At 42.8% G+C, this 14,764-nt stretch overlaps 1 protein-coding gene across 1 annotated transcript in view; it reads right to left on the bottom strand.

The window, feature by feature from the left end:
* KIAA1468 (KIAA1468 ortholog) overlaps nt 1-14,764 on the bottom strand; it is a 131,498-nt gene that overhangs the window by 44,602 nt on the left and 72,132 nt on the right. Inside the window, 2 exon segments of the mRNA XM_019542172.1 lie at nt 1,499-1,570; nt 5,074-5,164. Coding sequence (XP_019397717.1) covers nt 1,499-1,570; nt 5,074-5,164 — 163 coding nt within the window.

Genomic DNA, 14,764 nt, shown 5'->3' with positions numbered 1-14,764 from the left:
GGATTGATTTGAGGGTTGGTGGAAAAGATTAAAATGCTGGGCAACGGAAAGTATCACTATGGCGAAGGAGCAGCAGGGGTTTAAAGTATACCTTAGCCTATAGATATGGGGAAGCTGTCACCACTCTCATATACACCTCCCCAGAGGGGAGCAGTTACAATGAAGATGCTTTCCTTAAAACAAAACAAAAAAGGTACAGTAATGATGTTTGGGTCAACCTCATGATTTTTGATTCCCGTGGGTGGAATGCTGAAATTAAATAGTAAATTGGTTTGGGCAGGTAGCAAAGATTAAGCTAAATTTATGATATTTTTCTAAATTTGACAAAAAAATCTAAATGCAACTAAGCCAAAACACCACACAGAATGTAGTCTCTACCAAACAGCAGAGGCCAAATATTATTACTCAGCAGTATCTGACTTACGCCAATTTCTTTCCAACACACAGAGACACTATTTTCTGATATTTCTACAAGTAGCAAGCAGTGTTGTACATGAACCCCTTTCAAAATCAAGTTAATACATTTTCTCAGCAATAGAAAAAAAATCTAAAAAAATATTACAGGCCTTGAAACAGGAAAGCATCTATATGACAGTGGTTAAACAGTGGAACAAACTACTCAAGAGTAGCCCTGGGATCTCCAACACTTTTACGTGGTTAGACAAACATGCTTGGCTGGGATGGTTCAGACTGGAATAATCCTCCCCTGGACTGGGGGAGGGAACAGAAGACCTTTTGGAGTCCTTTCAGCTCTGTTCTTTTATTATTTTATATTCAAGAAAGCACTTAAATACTTGAGCAAGACTGGGGATGAAACAGAGATGGGATGCATTTTGTGCTGAAGTTTTTCTGTTTTTTTAATCCATTTCAGAAGTTCCATAGTTTAGCTAGCTCCTGACTAAATTCTGTTTCCCATGCATATGGGTGTCACCCTTGAGGTTAAAAGCTCTTGTGTGCCAGAAGAACTGTGGTAACAGCTGTTAATTTTTTTTAAATCGTCCTGCATGTCTCAACTTGGTCTACAAATACCTGGTACAAACAGGGTTTGGCTTGTCCGTGAGTGTGGATAGAACGCCCCCTCACTTAACTCAGCTGGAGCTACAGTAAGCTTAACTGTAAGCTATTTTGCAGTGTAGATGAGGACAGGCTGCATTATCTCATTCCAAGGTAAACTCAGAAGTATTTTAAGAACTTTTTCCATGCTTTGTTGACTATCATTTGTGTTGAAGCAGCAGTATTTCTTTATAGCAAGCTTCCTGTTCCATCCCCTCACATCTAGGAAATCACATTATCATCTCGCATGTGTGCCACCGCTTAATTATATGAAATACAATGCTACAGGAGTCCAAAAATTCCCCATACAACATCATACAAATTATTTTTCCATTTCTCTTTCACACAAATGGGGTACAGCAACATTCAAAACCATTTGTTATGCTTTTGGTTTTCTTCTCTCTCTTTTTTTAAAACAGGGAGAAAGCATTAGCCAAATACTTACAGGAAGGTAAGGTGCTAGAGCTCCACAAGACTCTGCCACTAGTAGTCTTCTCTCCGGGTATTTATGATTGATCTGGTAAAGAGAATTGGCACAGTTATGTACCCTATTGTGAGCACTCCTGAAGAGGTCACCAGCATGGGTGCAAGATACCAGATTTTTCTCTTTTTTTTTTTTGAACACCAGTTATCTGTTGGGGAAGAGAAACATGTCCTTTGTTTCCCTGTGCTCTTGTGAGAGCATGAAGGACAAGACGGCTCTTCAGCTCCCTTACAATTTCAAGGCAGTGCTAAGTGGGGAATCCAAAAGCAAGGGAGAGAAAGTAGACTGCAAAATCCACATGGAACAACTATTAGAGATATCATTTGCTGCACACTTAGGAATTGTTCTGGGTTTGTGTCTGCGTGGGTTTTATTGGAGATGACTGTGAAACAGTTTCCCCTCCAGAAGGTTGAAAATTACTCTCTTGAACTTGGCAGGTGGCTTAAGAGATGGGTACAAGCCAGGATAGTATTTGACAAAGATCAGCATTTTTATCCACAATGCAACCTAAGAGATTTGATATGAGCACATTTTGGAAACAGGCAGAGGGTGTTTGCATTCTGCAGGAGCAAGCTTTTGTATTCAGTTGGAGAGAAGCACCAGCCAGTTGGAAATAGAGGAAGACATTATCCATGTAGATACTTTTTGTGAACAAATGGCTTCACTTTTTGAAAGTCTGTTTTGGGGCAGTGAAAATAACAAAGGGTTTGGGTCCTGTCAATACAATAAAGAAGAGTTCTTGATAAATCTAGGGGATGCAGTTTCTTTTCTCCCCTTGCACGGTGTTAGGCTGAGAAAAGACCAGGCAGATCGATTAAGTGGTGTAGGTTAATTTTCAAGCCATCTTTGGAACAAACTTTGGACACAGCCTTAGGTCTCCATTCTGATGGAATACTGTATACATGAGTCTCGAGGTAAGCTTTGCGTACTTATGAGACACTCTTCATGGCTTAACTGATAGCGCCAAAAACCTTTCTTTTCTTTTTCTTTTTTTTTTTTAAATAAAGATGGAAGTGGCTCAATGATCATTGAAAAAGGCTCAGATGGAGGCTCCATAAGCCTCAGGAGAACTAAAGGCCCCAAGCAAACCAGCTCTTTGACTTGTTGATAATTGTGCAGCATCTAACAGATACGATGCTTGGGAAATATGGATATGAAAGTCCTGATTGAGAAAACTAACAGATGCTTATATTGGAACAGAGAACCAAAAAATCTGAATACCTGCCAGGCACCTTTGAAAGATGGTTATTAATGAACTGGTTAGCTCAGCAGGAATATAACCTTAGGGATTTGTTTTCTGTGCAATAAATTTGTCCTAATCAAATGGTACTGTGCCTTGGAGAACTGGTCACTGGTTAAACTCTAGCATCCTCCCTGAAACTGAAGTTGGCAGGATTGCATATGCTGCAGATGCTTCATTCAACCCCCTGGAATAGTTCCAGTGAATTGCAACAGACTCAAGACCCTTTTGTGAAGGGAAAGAAATCCATCTTTCTCCTACTCCAAGAAAGGTGATTGCTAGGGACCCAAGCACACAGGAGGTACATTAGTAAGGTTAACGTAATTTAGAATAAATAAAAAATTAATCAGTACATGTTTGCTTTTCAAATTTTAAAGAAAATCAAATCACTGAACTGGTGGAAGTCACTACATAAGCATTAAGTAAGTCCATATTATGCTATTCAAGTCCTTTAAAAATGCACATAGCTTCCACCTGAGTAGCAAACCAGAGGGCTCTAGTGTAAATGCAACATTTAATTATTCAATGTCATCATAATTGCTAACCAACGAGAATCCAAGTTTTCAGGAAGTAACCAAAAAGTATGAATGCAAAACAAGATTAAAAATAGATCTAACACAATTTTTTTTCTTGCTTTTAATACATTAATAAGAGTACTGGTTCAAATAAATCCATCATGTGCTTCTGTGGGACAGAAGGCATGTCTCTTTGTATTGACAGCAGTAGCAAAATTGGTCTAATGCTGACAACGTCTAAAACTAGAATATCAGTTTTGGAGAAGTTCAGAAGTGACTATCCCTAGTATTTGTAATAGCTGAAATACCTAGAGCTCCTTTTAAGTGTGTTGTGGGGTGCCACATAATGTTGGCACTGTTTAGGTTTGCAAACATGATTCACAAGATAAACTCAGAGATTTCAAACAGAAACCCACAGTTGCGGTTTTTCTGAGTTCTTTGTAACAGAAAAAAATCTGCTCTATTATTTTTCTCAAGTCAAAAAAAAACGGAAAAACTAAGGCTGGCATTTTCTGAGGGGTGCCTCGAGTCTATCCAGGGGTGCCTTCAGTCTCAAGTTTGAGAACCACTGGTCTAATGTGACACTCACATAGTTCTTGGTGACTGAATGAATGGAGATGTTTTACAAAATGGAGAACCACAAACTAATCATTCAGCTGGAGAAATGAAAGGGCAGAAGCAAGTTTAACCATCTGAATCTTAAAGCCCATGACAGGATATAGATTCCACCCCTCTCCCCTTCAAGATAAATGAGGAAAAGCACCTCTCCCATACCCTTGCTGTACCTTGTCTATAGCTCCTACACCAGACAATGAGGTTTCTAATCAAGTTTGTAAAGACTCTAGTGAGAAAAGAGTTCCTTCACAATGGAAAGGGAAAGAAAGCAGTGACTGGAATTGAGCAGTTGGTGGCTGCGATGTTGGTGAAAACTTTCATGAGCACTTGTCGCAGACCAGGCATTGGCTATGCCATTGTCGATGACGAGTCCTGTCGAACCATGCTTAGGAGGCATGATGCTCAGCAGAAGGAAGTATGGGAGCACTGGGGGATTGACAAACTGTTCTTTTTAAAGAATGTCTTTTAGATGAAAAAGGTGAAACAGTGGTTTAACCCGTTTGGAAAATTCAGCCTACAATCTTTGGAGAGAGCAGATTAGACACTTTTGGTTCCCATCTCGCTTCCATTGTCAACAAAAAGGAAGAAAGGAAAAGTCAATGGTCATCTTGCTCTTCAGACTCTCACATAGCAAAATGGGTGGCAGAGTGTACGTTCATGATTAATGAATATTACTGAAACTATCTTAAATGCATGTTCCAAAATACTGAACTCCTACAAAAATCTTTTAATTGCTGCTTTAGATTCTTTGACCTTTAATTGTTTTGCATTACACATCAACTAATTTACTAAGTCCTCAGAGATTACTTAGGGTGCATATTACACTGCAGATAAGTAATGAATACGCTTTAAATTGTATTTAAGATGTATGAGTTTTTAAAACACTACTCTCTAGTGAGTCAGAACTGCCTAAGACTCGCTGTCTATAAATACAGTTCGTATGCCAGTATAATACTGTAGCTTAGTATCAAGGACTAGAATTTTATGATTCTTTAGCCAATTCCTCTTGCTCTTGCATTTGTCACAGTTACTAAGAAATGTACTATACAATAAGACAGAAACATCCCAAATTCACATTGCAGGGCAAGTATTTTGTAGACTCTTTAAAAAGTCTTAGGCTGCAGATAATTTACTGATGTAAAAAAAATTACAGAACATCCAGTTACCTGTTCCCAACATTGTGGTAAAAGCTCAGCTTCCACGCGTGTTGGTCCAACATGTCGGGCAAATGCCACACACCCAGTCAGTATCATCTGTCTGAAACACAGATTCAAGTCTTTAACCTGTTGATGCATTTCCCTACAATAAATTTGTGCCTTTAAGGGGCACATTAAGACAAGCAGATACAGCAGGCTGGAGAAACTAGTTAGAGAATACTTGTGGTAGGGACAGAAAAAATAATTCAATTGAGTTATGGGGCATCAGCTGATACAATGCAATATTTGTTCTGCTCTGTCCCACACTAACTGGAAGCTAAAACAGGACAGTTAAACCCCAAGACTGCCAAGGCCCTACAGTATAGCTTATGCCAACTATAGGACAGAGTGGACAAAAACACCTATTGTAGACTTGGCACTAGGTCCCCATACAAAATAAAGTATTTAGGTTAAAAATTATATAAGATTCCTGTTCACAGTAGTAGCTGTATGAATTTTATATATACGAGTAATAGTTATAGCAGACTATGTTTTGTCACAACACACTGGTTTGTAATCTTGCTTGTAGGCCGATTTGTAATGAATACAAATTACAACATGCTCAACCTTTTTGCCCCATGGGCCAGATGGGTGATGCCAGGTCCCTCTGCGGGCTGGATCTGGCTGTGGATGGTTACATAACTCAACCCTGATCTCTGTCTACTCAGGTAGGGGTTGGGGCAGGAAGCAACCCTAATGTGGATATGTTGGGGGTGGGGAGGTTGGGGTGGGAAGAGGGGAAGGGGGCCAAGAGACCCTGATCTGGACATGTGGGGCAGCACAGAATGGCCCTGATCCAGACCAGCTGGCGGGGAAGAAAGAGAGGGGCAGACGGCAGGTCAAGTGGCCTCAGCCTAGACATGCATGTGGGAGAGCAGCCTAGCCCTGATCTGGATGTGTACAGGGAGATGGTGGGGTGGAGTAGCCCTGATCTGGATGTGTGGAGGGTGGGAAGGGGGAACAGTGTGTGTAGAGGGTGAGAAGGGGGAACAGCCTGGCCCAGTCTTGACATGGGACTGGCCCTGATGCCACCATGGAGCCAATGGCCCAGGTGGGACTGGATCTGGCCATGCTGGGCTTCCACATCTCCCCATTGCAAACATTTCTGAGCTGTGAGGATCTCTCCACACCAGAAGTCATGGTTCCACAGGCTGATTTGACCTAGCTGAGCACCCCTGGTCTAGAGTTTTGTGGACTGAACTGAAATATTTGCAAAGTCAATGTCTTATCTAGCTTAGAAAGTATAAGACATTATAATACTTGACTGTGGTAATGGTCCATGTCAAAATGTGGATTAAGACCAACATGTAAGAAAGTGCATTCCTACCTGAAACCTTTTTCTTTTTTAAATACTAACACAGTCCAGCTTGAAGAGCAAATCTATAGATTTACTACAGAATTTACTAGAATTATTTTTTCTACTAGTAATTAGAATTAGTACTAGAATTAACTTTTACTTAATCCATTTAATTTAAAACTGAACTGGTCATATGTAGGGAGCTACTGACTTACTGAATTCAAGGCTGCTGCTTCCCAATTTCACAGTCCCAGTGTGGTATCAGGCACCGTTTTCACAGTTGAGCATGGTAGCTCCCCTGCCCAACACCTCTGATTGGCCAAGGGGTCCTGGAAGTCCCAAACTGGGGCTTGTTAATGCAGCAATTAATGGCTTCTCCAGATTTGGTCAAGTGATTGCCATGTTACCAAGCAGTCTAGGATGTAATTAATGGTTTCCCCAGGCTTGATCCTCTGATTAAGCCCAGGCAAGCTATTAATTGCTGTATTATTATTAAACAGTAATGGCTTCCTCAGGTTTGATCAGGGGATCATGCCTGGGGAAGCCAGTAATTGCCCTGCTACTATTAGCAGGATCCCTGCATGATATTATCTTGCATAGTCCACAGCTGAAATGTATTTGCCGGTCTTGGAAGATTTCTTTGCATTCACCTCTGCTCTTTGCAGGAGCATGCCTGCATGCACTTCAAAAGCTTGTGCTGAAACCCTCCTGGCTTCTGTGGCTGGCCCCTGACTGGTTCCCTAGACTAAGCCTACATCAGGCTCAGCATCTGATTTGCATCTACTCCATCCCTCCTCTCTCCATCTCCTCCCTGCCCGTCCCAGGACACCAGGCTTCCCATCATTTTTTATTTGCAGCTCTCTCTCCTTTTCTTCTCCCCCCTGCTTGCTGGATGATTTTACATTTTTTCCCACGGTCCCTGTGATTTCATGCGGGGACCTACCGATTTCAGAGTTTCCATGAAAATTGCAAATGACAAATTCAATAGGTCCCTAGTCATATGACCCTTCCAAAGAATGCTCCTAGTACTGATTAAGATCAATACAGATATCTTCAGAACTAACCAAATTTGTAAAAGGTTAATTACAGAGTAAACAAGAGTAAAGAGTAAACAAAGCATCTGACAAGGCTAGAGAATCACTTAATTAAAAAAAAGATTAAATTTCTCTATTAGGGGGTCTAACTTTATAACCCACCTGAAACCTTCCACACAGTTTGTAATACATATGCTTAACATTATTTCAACAAGTTTGGTTTAAAGTTTTATTTCTCCTGGGCTCAAGATTACTAATTTAATGCCTACCACCATGATCCACCAGGATCTTTGATCTACCATGCAAACAACAGGTAAGGGATTTAAAAAAAAAATGTTTGGGGATTTAGTTAAATGATTTTCACCACCTCAGCTGAAGTTTAATTGCAATTCAAAGAAATCTTCTTCTTTCCTACTTGCTTATACATGGAACTAGAATCCATATAGAAATATGTATGCTGCTACTTACCCCTTGAAGTGGAAGAGAAGATAGATATTCAGGGATATATCTCCTTATTGATGTCTCACCCTGGATATATTTTTGACCTTTGAATCCAGACTCAAAAAGTTCAAGCCACAGGCACCTGTGGGTTCTCTGACCAAGCACTTTTCACATTACTGTTTTCATTATGTTCATCTTGCTAAAACCTCCTACTTCTTTCATTATAGCAGATGGAACGGAAGTGACACTGAAGTGACTGTCTGGTTGGGAGTGACACAGAGAAGCTTTCAGTACCATGTACCTTTTCTCAGGTGGTACCTGGAAGTAAATAGCTTGTAAGGGTCATGCTCCTTTTTTTCTTTTTTTTAAAGACCTGAAGAATGCTCTGCATTTGAAAGTTTATCTAACTTTATCCCAACCATACAGCCGGTCCAATGAAAGGTAAATCGCCCACAAAAATCCTTGCCTCTCACATTCTGCCTGAACCATCATGGCTACAACATGACCCCAACAGTACCATTATCTTTACAATGGTAGTGTAAGGCCATGTGTAGATGAAACAAGAGGCGTGTGTGCATGACACTTTAAAGTGGGCTAAATGCTTTTGCACCGCTTTAATGGTGTTGGTATTTGCAAGCCTCGGCAGCATATTGGGCATTAATTCCAGCCGCTGTATGAAATTCGGCGGCATAATGCACCTTAAATGACTTGGGGTGCAGCAAACTAAAACTCCTTTAGTTTGCTGGCCCTACAGCAGCAGAGCGAAGCACTGGGCTCCGTGCAGCTCCACAGCTCTGCAGGAAGCCCTGCAGACAGCCTGGCAGCAGCCTGGGAAAGCAGGCTCTGCTCAAAAAAAGTGGCAAGCCTTATCTCCACCCTGCAACCCCCAGAGCCTGCCTGAGCTGTGCAGGGGCCTGGTGCTTCCCTCTGAGGCTGCAGTGGCCCTGGGATCACCTGAGCTGGGTGCCCCCGGGCAGGGACTGCCAGGAGGGGGGTGGGGGAAGCGCTGCTGCCACAGAAGAAAGCTCCAGGCCCACCCCCTTACAGCCTAGGAACTGTTCCACCTGCTGGCAGCTCACCTTCCCCTCCCCACCTGAGGCACGTCAGTGGGGTGTATGCACGACATAGAGGTTTAAATCAACCCTAAATTGAAGCAGTGTTTTTTAAAACCCACCATGTCAATTTAGGGCCCCATTTAGTCTACACATGCCCTTAGAATGATGTTTTATTGGACCAACTGTATAGTTGGGATTCAGCTAGACAATTTTTTAAATGCAGAGGATTCTTCTTTAGGTCTTTAAAAAAAAAAAAAAAGAATTACTTTTACAAGTTACTCACTCATCCCATCTACAGCAGTTATGAGTGCTGTATTATTTTCTCCTTACCCGGGGAGCAACAAATAAGTAACCTGTTGGCTTGAAATCAATATAATAATTTTGTTGAAAAAAAGAAAAGACATTCTACTTGTGAATACACACGAGTGTTTACTGAATTCATCAATAAAATACCAGTTCATCACGTTAGATATCATCACACCTCTACTCATAACACAGTTGTTCATAGGTACACAAGATGCTTTACTGAGAAATGGCATAATTTACTGTGCAGTAAGCATGTGCGTCTACATGTGCACATGCTTACTGTGCAGGAAACCTGGCTAATAACCTGCTGGTTATTTCCTAAAGTCCTAACACTATCCATCCTTTTGGACTACACCCATCCTCAGAATCCCTTAAACGAAGGAAATATCACCCAGGGAGACCCAAGGAATAGTGGGAAGAGTAACTACTGTTGGAGAGAACTGGTTTTGTTCTTTGGTTTCCACCACATACAAAAAGCAGACCTCCAAAAGTAAGGAGAAGGGTAGAAAAAAAAATAAAAATTGGGTAAAGAACAGATATTAAAAAGCAAAATGAACAGAGATGCAAGAGCATTTGTCCCAAAGAAACCCACAGTTCTTGAGAAAGTTATATGACAGACAGGTAGTCTTTCAAATGTCTGCAGGTGGGGGCCAAACTGAAAAAAAACTGAAAAAAGGACAAAGTGGTACATCATTACACAAGCAGAGAACACAGCTGACAACTTTAACTGTAATATTAGACTAGGCAATCTGAGCAGGGACTGGATCACCCTCCCCACTCAGACCCCCTCAGGCCCCAGGGGAGGCGCACCCAGGCCAAGAGTCAGGGAAATTCTGGAGGGACTGGATGTATTTAAACCAGCTGGTCCAGATTATCTCCACCCCAGAGTGCTGAGGGAATTAGCTGAGGTCATTGTGGGACTCCTGGCACGGCTGTATGAGCACTCGTGGTGCTCTGGTGTGGTGCCAGAGGACGGGAGGACGGCCAATGTGGTTCCCATCTTCAAAAAAGGGAGGAAGGACGACCCGTGAAACTATAGGCCTGTTAGTCTTACCTTGATCCTGGGTAAGCTTTTTGAGAGAATTATTCTGGCACATGTCCATGAGGAGCCAGCAGGGGAGCTTACGTTTAGGGGCAACCAACATGGGTTCATTAGAGGCAGGTCCTGTCAGACCAACCTGGTGGTCTTCTATGACCAGATCACAAAATCCTTAGATGCATGGGTAGCAGTGGACGTAGTCTTTCTGGACTTTTGGAAGGGCCTTCGACACTGTCTCTCACCCCATTCTCAGTAAAAAAACTAGGGGACTGTGGTGTCAACACCTACACAGTCAGTTGGGTCACCAACTGGCTGGAGGGCCACACCCAGAGAGTGGTGGTGAATGGGTCATTTTTGACCTGGAGGGATGTGGGAAGTGGGATTCCGCAGGGCTCGGTCCTTGGGCCCACACTGTTCAACATCTTCATCGGTGACTTGGACGAGGCGGTAAAAAGCACCCTGTTCAAATTTGTTGACGACACTAAGATGTGGGGGGATGTGGGCATGCTAGATAGGAGGAATAGGCTGCAATCAGACCTAGACAGGTTACTGGGGTGGGCAGATGAGAACAGGATGGGTTTCAACACTGACAAGTGCAAGGTGATGCACCTAGGGAGGAAGAACCAGCACCATACCTACAGGCTGGGGAACTCCCTTCTCATCAATGCAGAGGCAGAAAAGGATCTTGGAGTCATCATTGATGCCAAGATGAACATGGGCCAGCAGTGTGGGGATGCAGTCAGGAAGGCCAACCGTACCTTGCCAAACATCTCGAGCAGTTCCAAGGAGGTGATGCTCCCCCCTATGTGACATGAGTCAGGCCGCAGCTGGAGTCCTGCATCCAGTTCTGGGCACTGCACTTCAAGAGGGATGTGGACAGCATGGAGAGGGTCCAGAGGAGGGCCACTCCCATGACCGAGGGCAGCAGGGCAGGCCCTACAAGGAGAGGCTATGGGACCTGAACCTATTCAGCCTCCAAAAGAAAAGGCTGAGGGGGAGATCTAGTGTCCTGTTACAAACTAGTCAGAGGGGACCAGAAAGCATTGTGGGAGTCCCTGTTCCCACGAGCACTCCCAGGAGTGACAAGAAATTACAGTCACAAGCTGGCAGAGGGCAGATTCAGGAGGCACTACTTCACTGACAGGGTGGCTAGGATCTGGAACCAACTTCCAAGCGAAGTGGTGCTGGCTCCACCTGGGGCTCTTTAAGAGGAGGCTAGACGAACACCTTGCTGGGGTCATTTGACCCCAGTACTTTTTCCTGCCAAGGCAGGGGGTTGGACTTGATGATCTGCTCAGGTCCTTTCTGACCCTAAAAACTATGAAACTATGAAGTATGAATTAGAAGTGCACCGATAGATATATCCATATTGGATTAGCACTAATAAAAGGAAAATTGACATTATTGGCCATCAGCTTTTTTGGCCGATGTACCTGATAATGTCACTGATAAATGTCGTGTGCATGTGCACAGCTGCAGGGGTGGGATTGGGGTGGCAGGAAGGAGGGGAATGGGGGGCCAGACTGAGGCCCCCCACAGTGAGGGAAGAACGGGGCATGGGACAGAGTCATGAGGGGGTGGCTCCCTGCTGCTGTGTGCACCCTCACAGGAGTCATGGGGTCATATGCCCCCCCCATTTGTGTTCACAGTGAGTGAGGGCTGTCTGCTGGGGGCTCGGGGCCAGGGGTTGCGCCAGCTTCTTCCTGGTGGGAGGCGCTGGGCTACTGCCACCCCAAAATTCTCCATTGCCTCCCCTTCCAGTGCTGCTTATTGACTCTGTTATTGACTTTTACCAGAGGTTCAACAATTGACACCCTTTTACTAAATTCTCTCAGGAATAAATCTATACTAACATCAACTTTTTAGATACTGCAAACCAGATCCAGGATGGCATCTTAACAGACACTATATACAGACCACTCACAGACCAGCATACTTATGTCCACAAAACCAGCAACCATCCCAGATACACCAAGAAAGCTATATGTAATATACAGCAAGGCCCTCAGATACCATTGCATTTGCTCTGAGAATACTCATGACACCCACCTCGGCAACCTGGAGGTTTCCTTGCTGGGTTAAAGCAGTTAACAGAGATCATATCTTTAAACAAGCTACCCAAATATGCATCAGCAACCTACTACCATACGAAAGAAACCACCCATTGAGCATATGGTTCTGGATGCCCTATACAATCCCACAATAACACAATGCCACCTACAAGAAGGATTATCAAAAAATGTACAACCTTTTTTCAAAAAAGATAGCTTGAGAAATATTCCCAAGACTCCCTTCCCCTGCTTCTGGCCTTCAGACCCAGCCCAAGTCATCAACATAAGCAAACTTGCCTCTGATCAACAGACACCTATTGGGACACACCTTTGCCTTAGCAGTAAGCTTAATATGTCTCCACTGCCACCACAATCAACACCTCCCACAAAAAAACCCTCAAAATCCAAGAGCCTTGTATTTCTATCACAGAACATAGGGTAATCTCATTCAATGTACCAAATATCATCATGGAAACAGAGTGCAACTAAACTGAAACTACACACCAGAATGAATGCTCATAGAAAGAGTATAAAGGACTGTCACAAATATCAGTAGGGGACCACTTCCCACAGAATAACCACTGCCTTTCCGACTGCACAGTCTTTGTGCTCAAAGGGAATCTATAAAACACCCTCATCCTGACTTCTGAAGAACTGAAATGCATAACCTTAACTGGACAATTAAAAAAAACTGGGACTAAACACAGATGATACTCTTATGGCTCTCTACATCTATCTATTATTTCTATTAAATTTCTGCATAGCACAGATTATAAGTCATCCTTTTCCTTCTTGAATAGTCTTGCTCTTCAATAAATTCTAGATTGCCTGTTCTATTATACTTCTTTTGTCTTGTAAACACTCCTGAAAATATCCCTATGTTTCTAGTTCTGATTGTTTTTATTTACTTATGCATACGGACCTACCTAATTCATGGGGGCTACCCCCTGATTTTGCAAGCAGAACAAGGGCCCAGGCAGCCATTTTGTGGATAGAGTGCAGCAGGCCTCCCACATGACTCTGACTGGCCGAGGAGCCCCAGTGGCTTTGCCGATTGGTTGTGGGGGCTGCCAGTCATGCAACCCCACCCCTCACCACTGACTGGCTGCAAGGGCTGTCTATCATGGAGCCCTGCCCCTTGCCACTGATTGATGGAGAGGGGAGGGGCCACATGATAGGTAGTCTGCACAGCCAATCAGCAGTGAGAGGTGGGAATGGCAGCCATCTTGCTGGCAGCCCTTTGAATGGTCAGCCTCCCCTTCCACTTTTCCCCACCCCCCTGGGTTTCCAGAGTGCACTGAGGACCACTGGTTCCCTCTGCGGAGCCAGCATTTTGCTTTCCCCTGCAGATTTCATGGACACTGCCTGGATTTCACAGGCAATGACAGATTTTGCAGAATCCGCATAACTGCTAATTTGGTGGATCCCTACTTAAGTTTTTTTTTCTATCTTCAATTTAGCTGAAGTGAAGCCTTTCCCTCCTCCAAAGTTAGAATCACCTACTCATTCTATTGAATAATAAATATATAAATGTGTGATAGTGTGTCTATGGGTTAATGCGCCTATCACAAAAACACCAAGTGGGGCGTAGTCAAGCATTAAGTCTCTTACGCTTATTGAAAATTAAACAGACCCTACTTGTTTCCTGATCCCTGATGAATGAAGAGGCATACTGACAAAAGGGTCATATCACATGCTACCTGTGCTTTTTATTTAAACAAAGGCAAAAATAGAGGCATTTATTTAAAGTCCACTCATTAACCACCTCTGGTCTTATATACTGCTATACAACAGTAAAAAGGTGAATACTGTGTGTGAACAGCATAATTTACAAAAGAACAGATTCTAACCACACAGTCAGTCATTAAGCTTGAATGGTCTTGCTTCTTCAGGTTGCAACAGGCCTTTTGATTAGTTGCTGCTCACCTTTGGATTACGTACATAAAAAGCTAGGGTAAAATACACTTCATGAGAGAAAGATTTTGGTAATCATCCTGAACTGATTTAATTGGGATATATTTGTTGAAACAAAGCACTCTCCTCCTTTCCCCCCACAAAACTTAGGATTTATTTAGACAGCTGAAGTTTGGATCCAGGAATAAACTAGTCAGTGGAGGACATTTACTTTTACTTTTAAGATAAAGATATTCATTTCCTTATGAAAACAGGTATCATATTTCTCAGATATCAGTTTGTTTTATACTAAAAAAACAAAACACAAGTTTAGGAAAAGCATGTTTTTCTTCACATAGATAATCAGCTCATAGATAATCACTTGAAATATTATCACGCATGAAATACATTGATGTAAAAGACTAAAATCTCAAACAAAGTATCTAAAAAATTTGATTTTAAGGCAGGGTACATGTTAGAAGCAGAATTCAAAAGCTAGCACAAATCTGGAAACAGAACAAGGACTTGCCCTGTGAGAGAGTTTC

Source organism: Crocodylus porosus, unplaced genomic scaffold (assembly GCF_001723895.1).
Source record: "Crocodylus porosus isolate Cpor-Errol unplaced genomic scaffold, CroPor_comp1, whole genome shotgun sequence".
NCBI classification, from domain to species: domain Eukaryota; kingdom Metazoa; phylum Chordata; order Crocodylia; family Crocodylidae; genus Crocodylus; species Crocodylus porosus.
The sequence above is the reverse complement of the archived record's forward strand: the minus strand, read 5'-3'. Positions and strand labels throughout refer to the sequence as shown.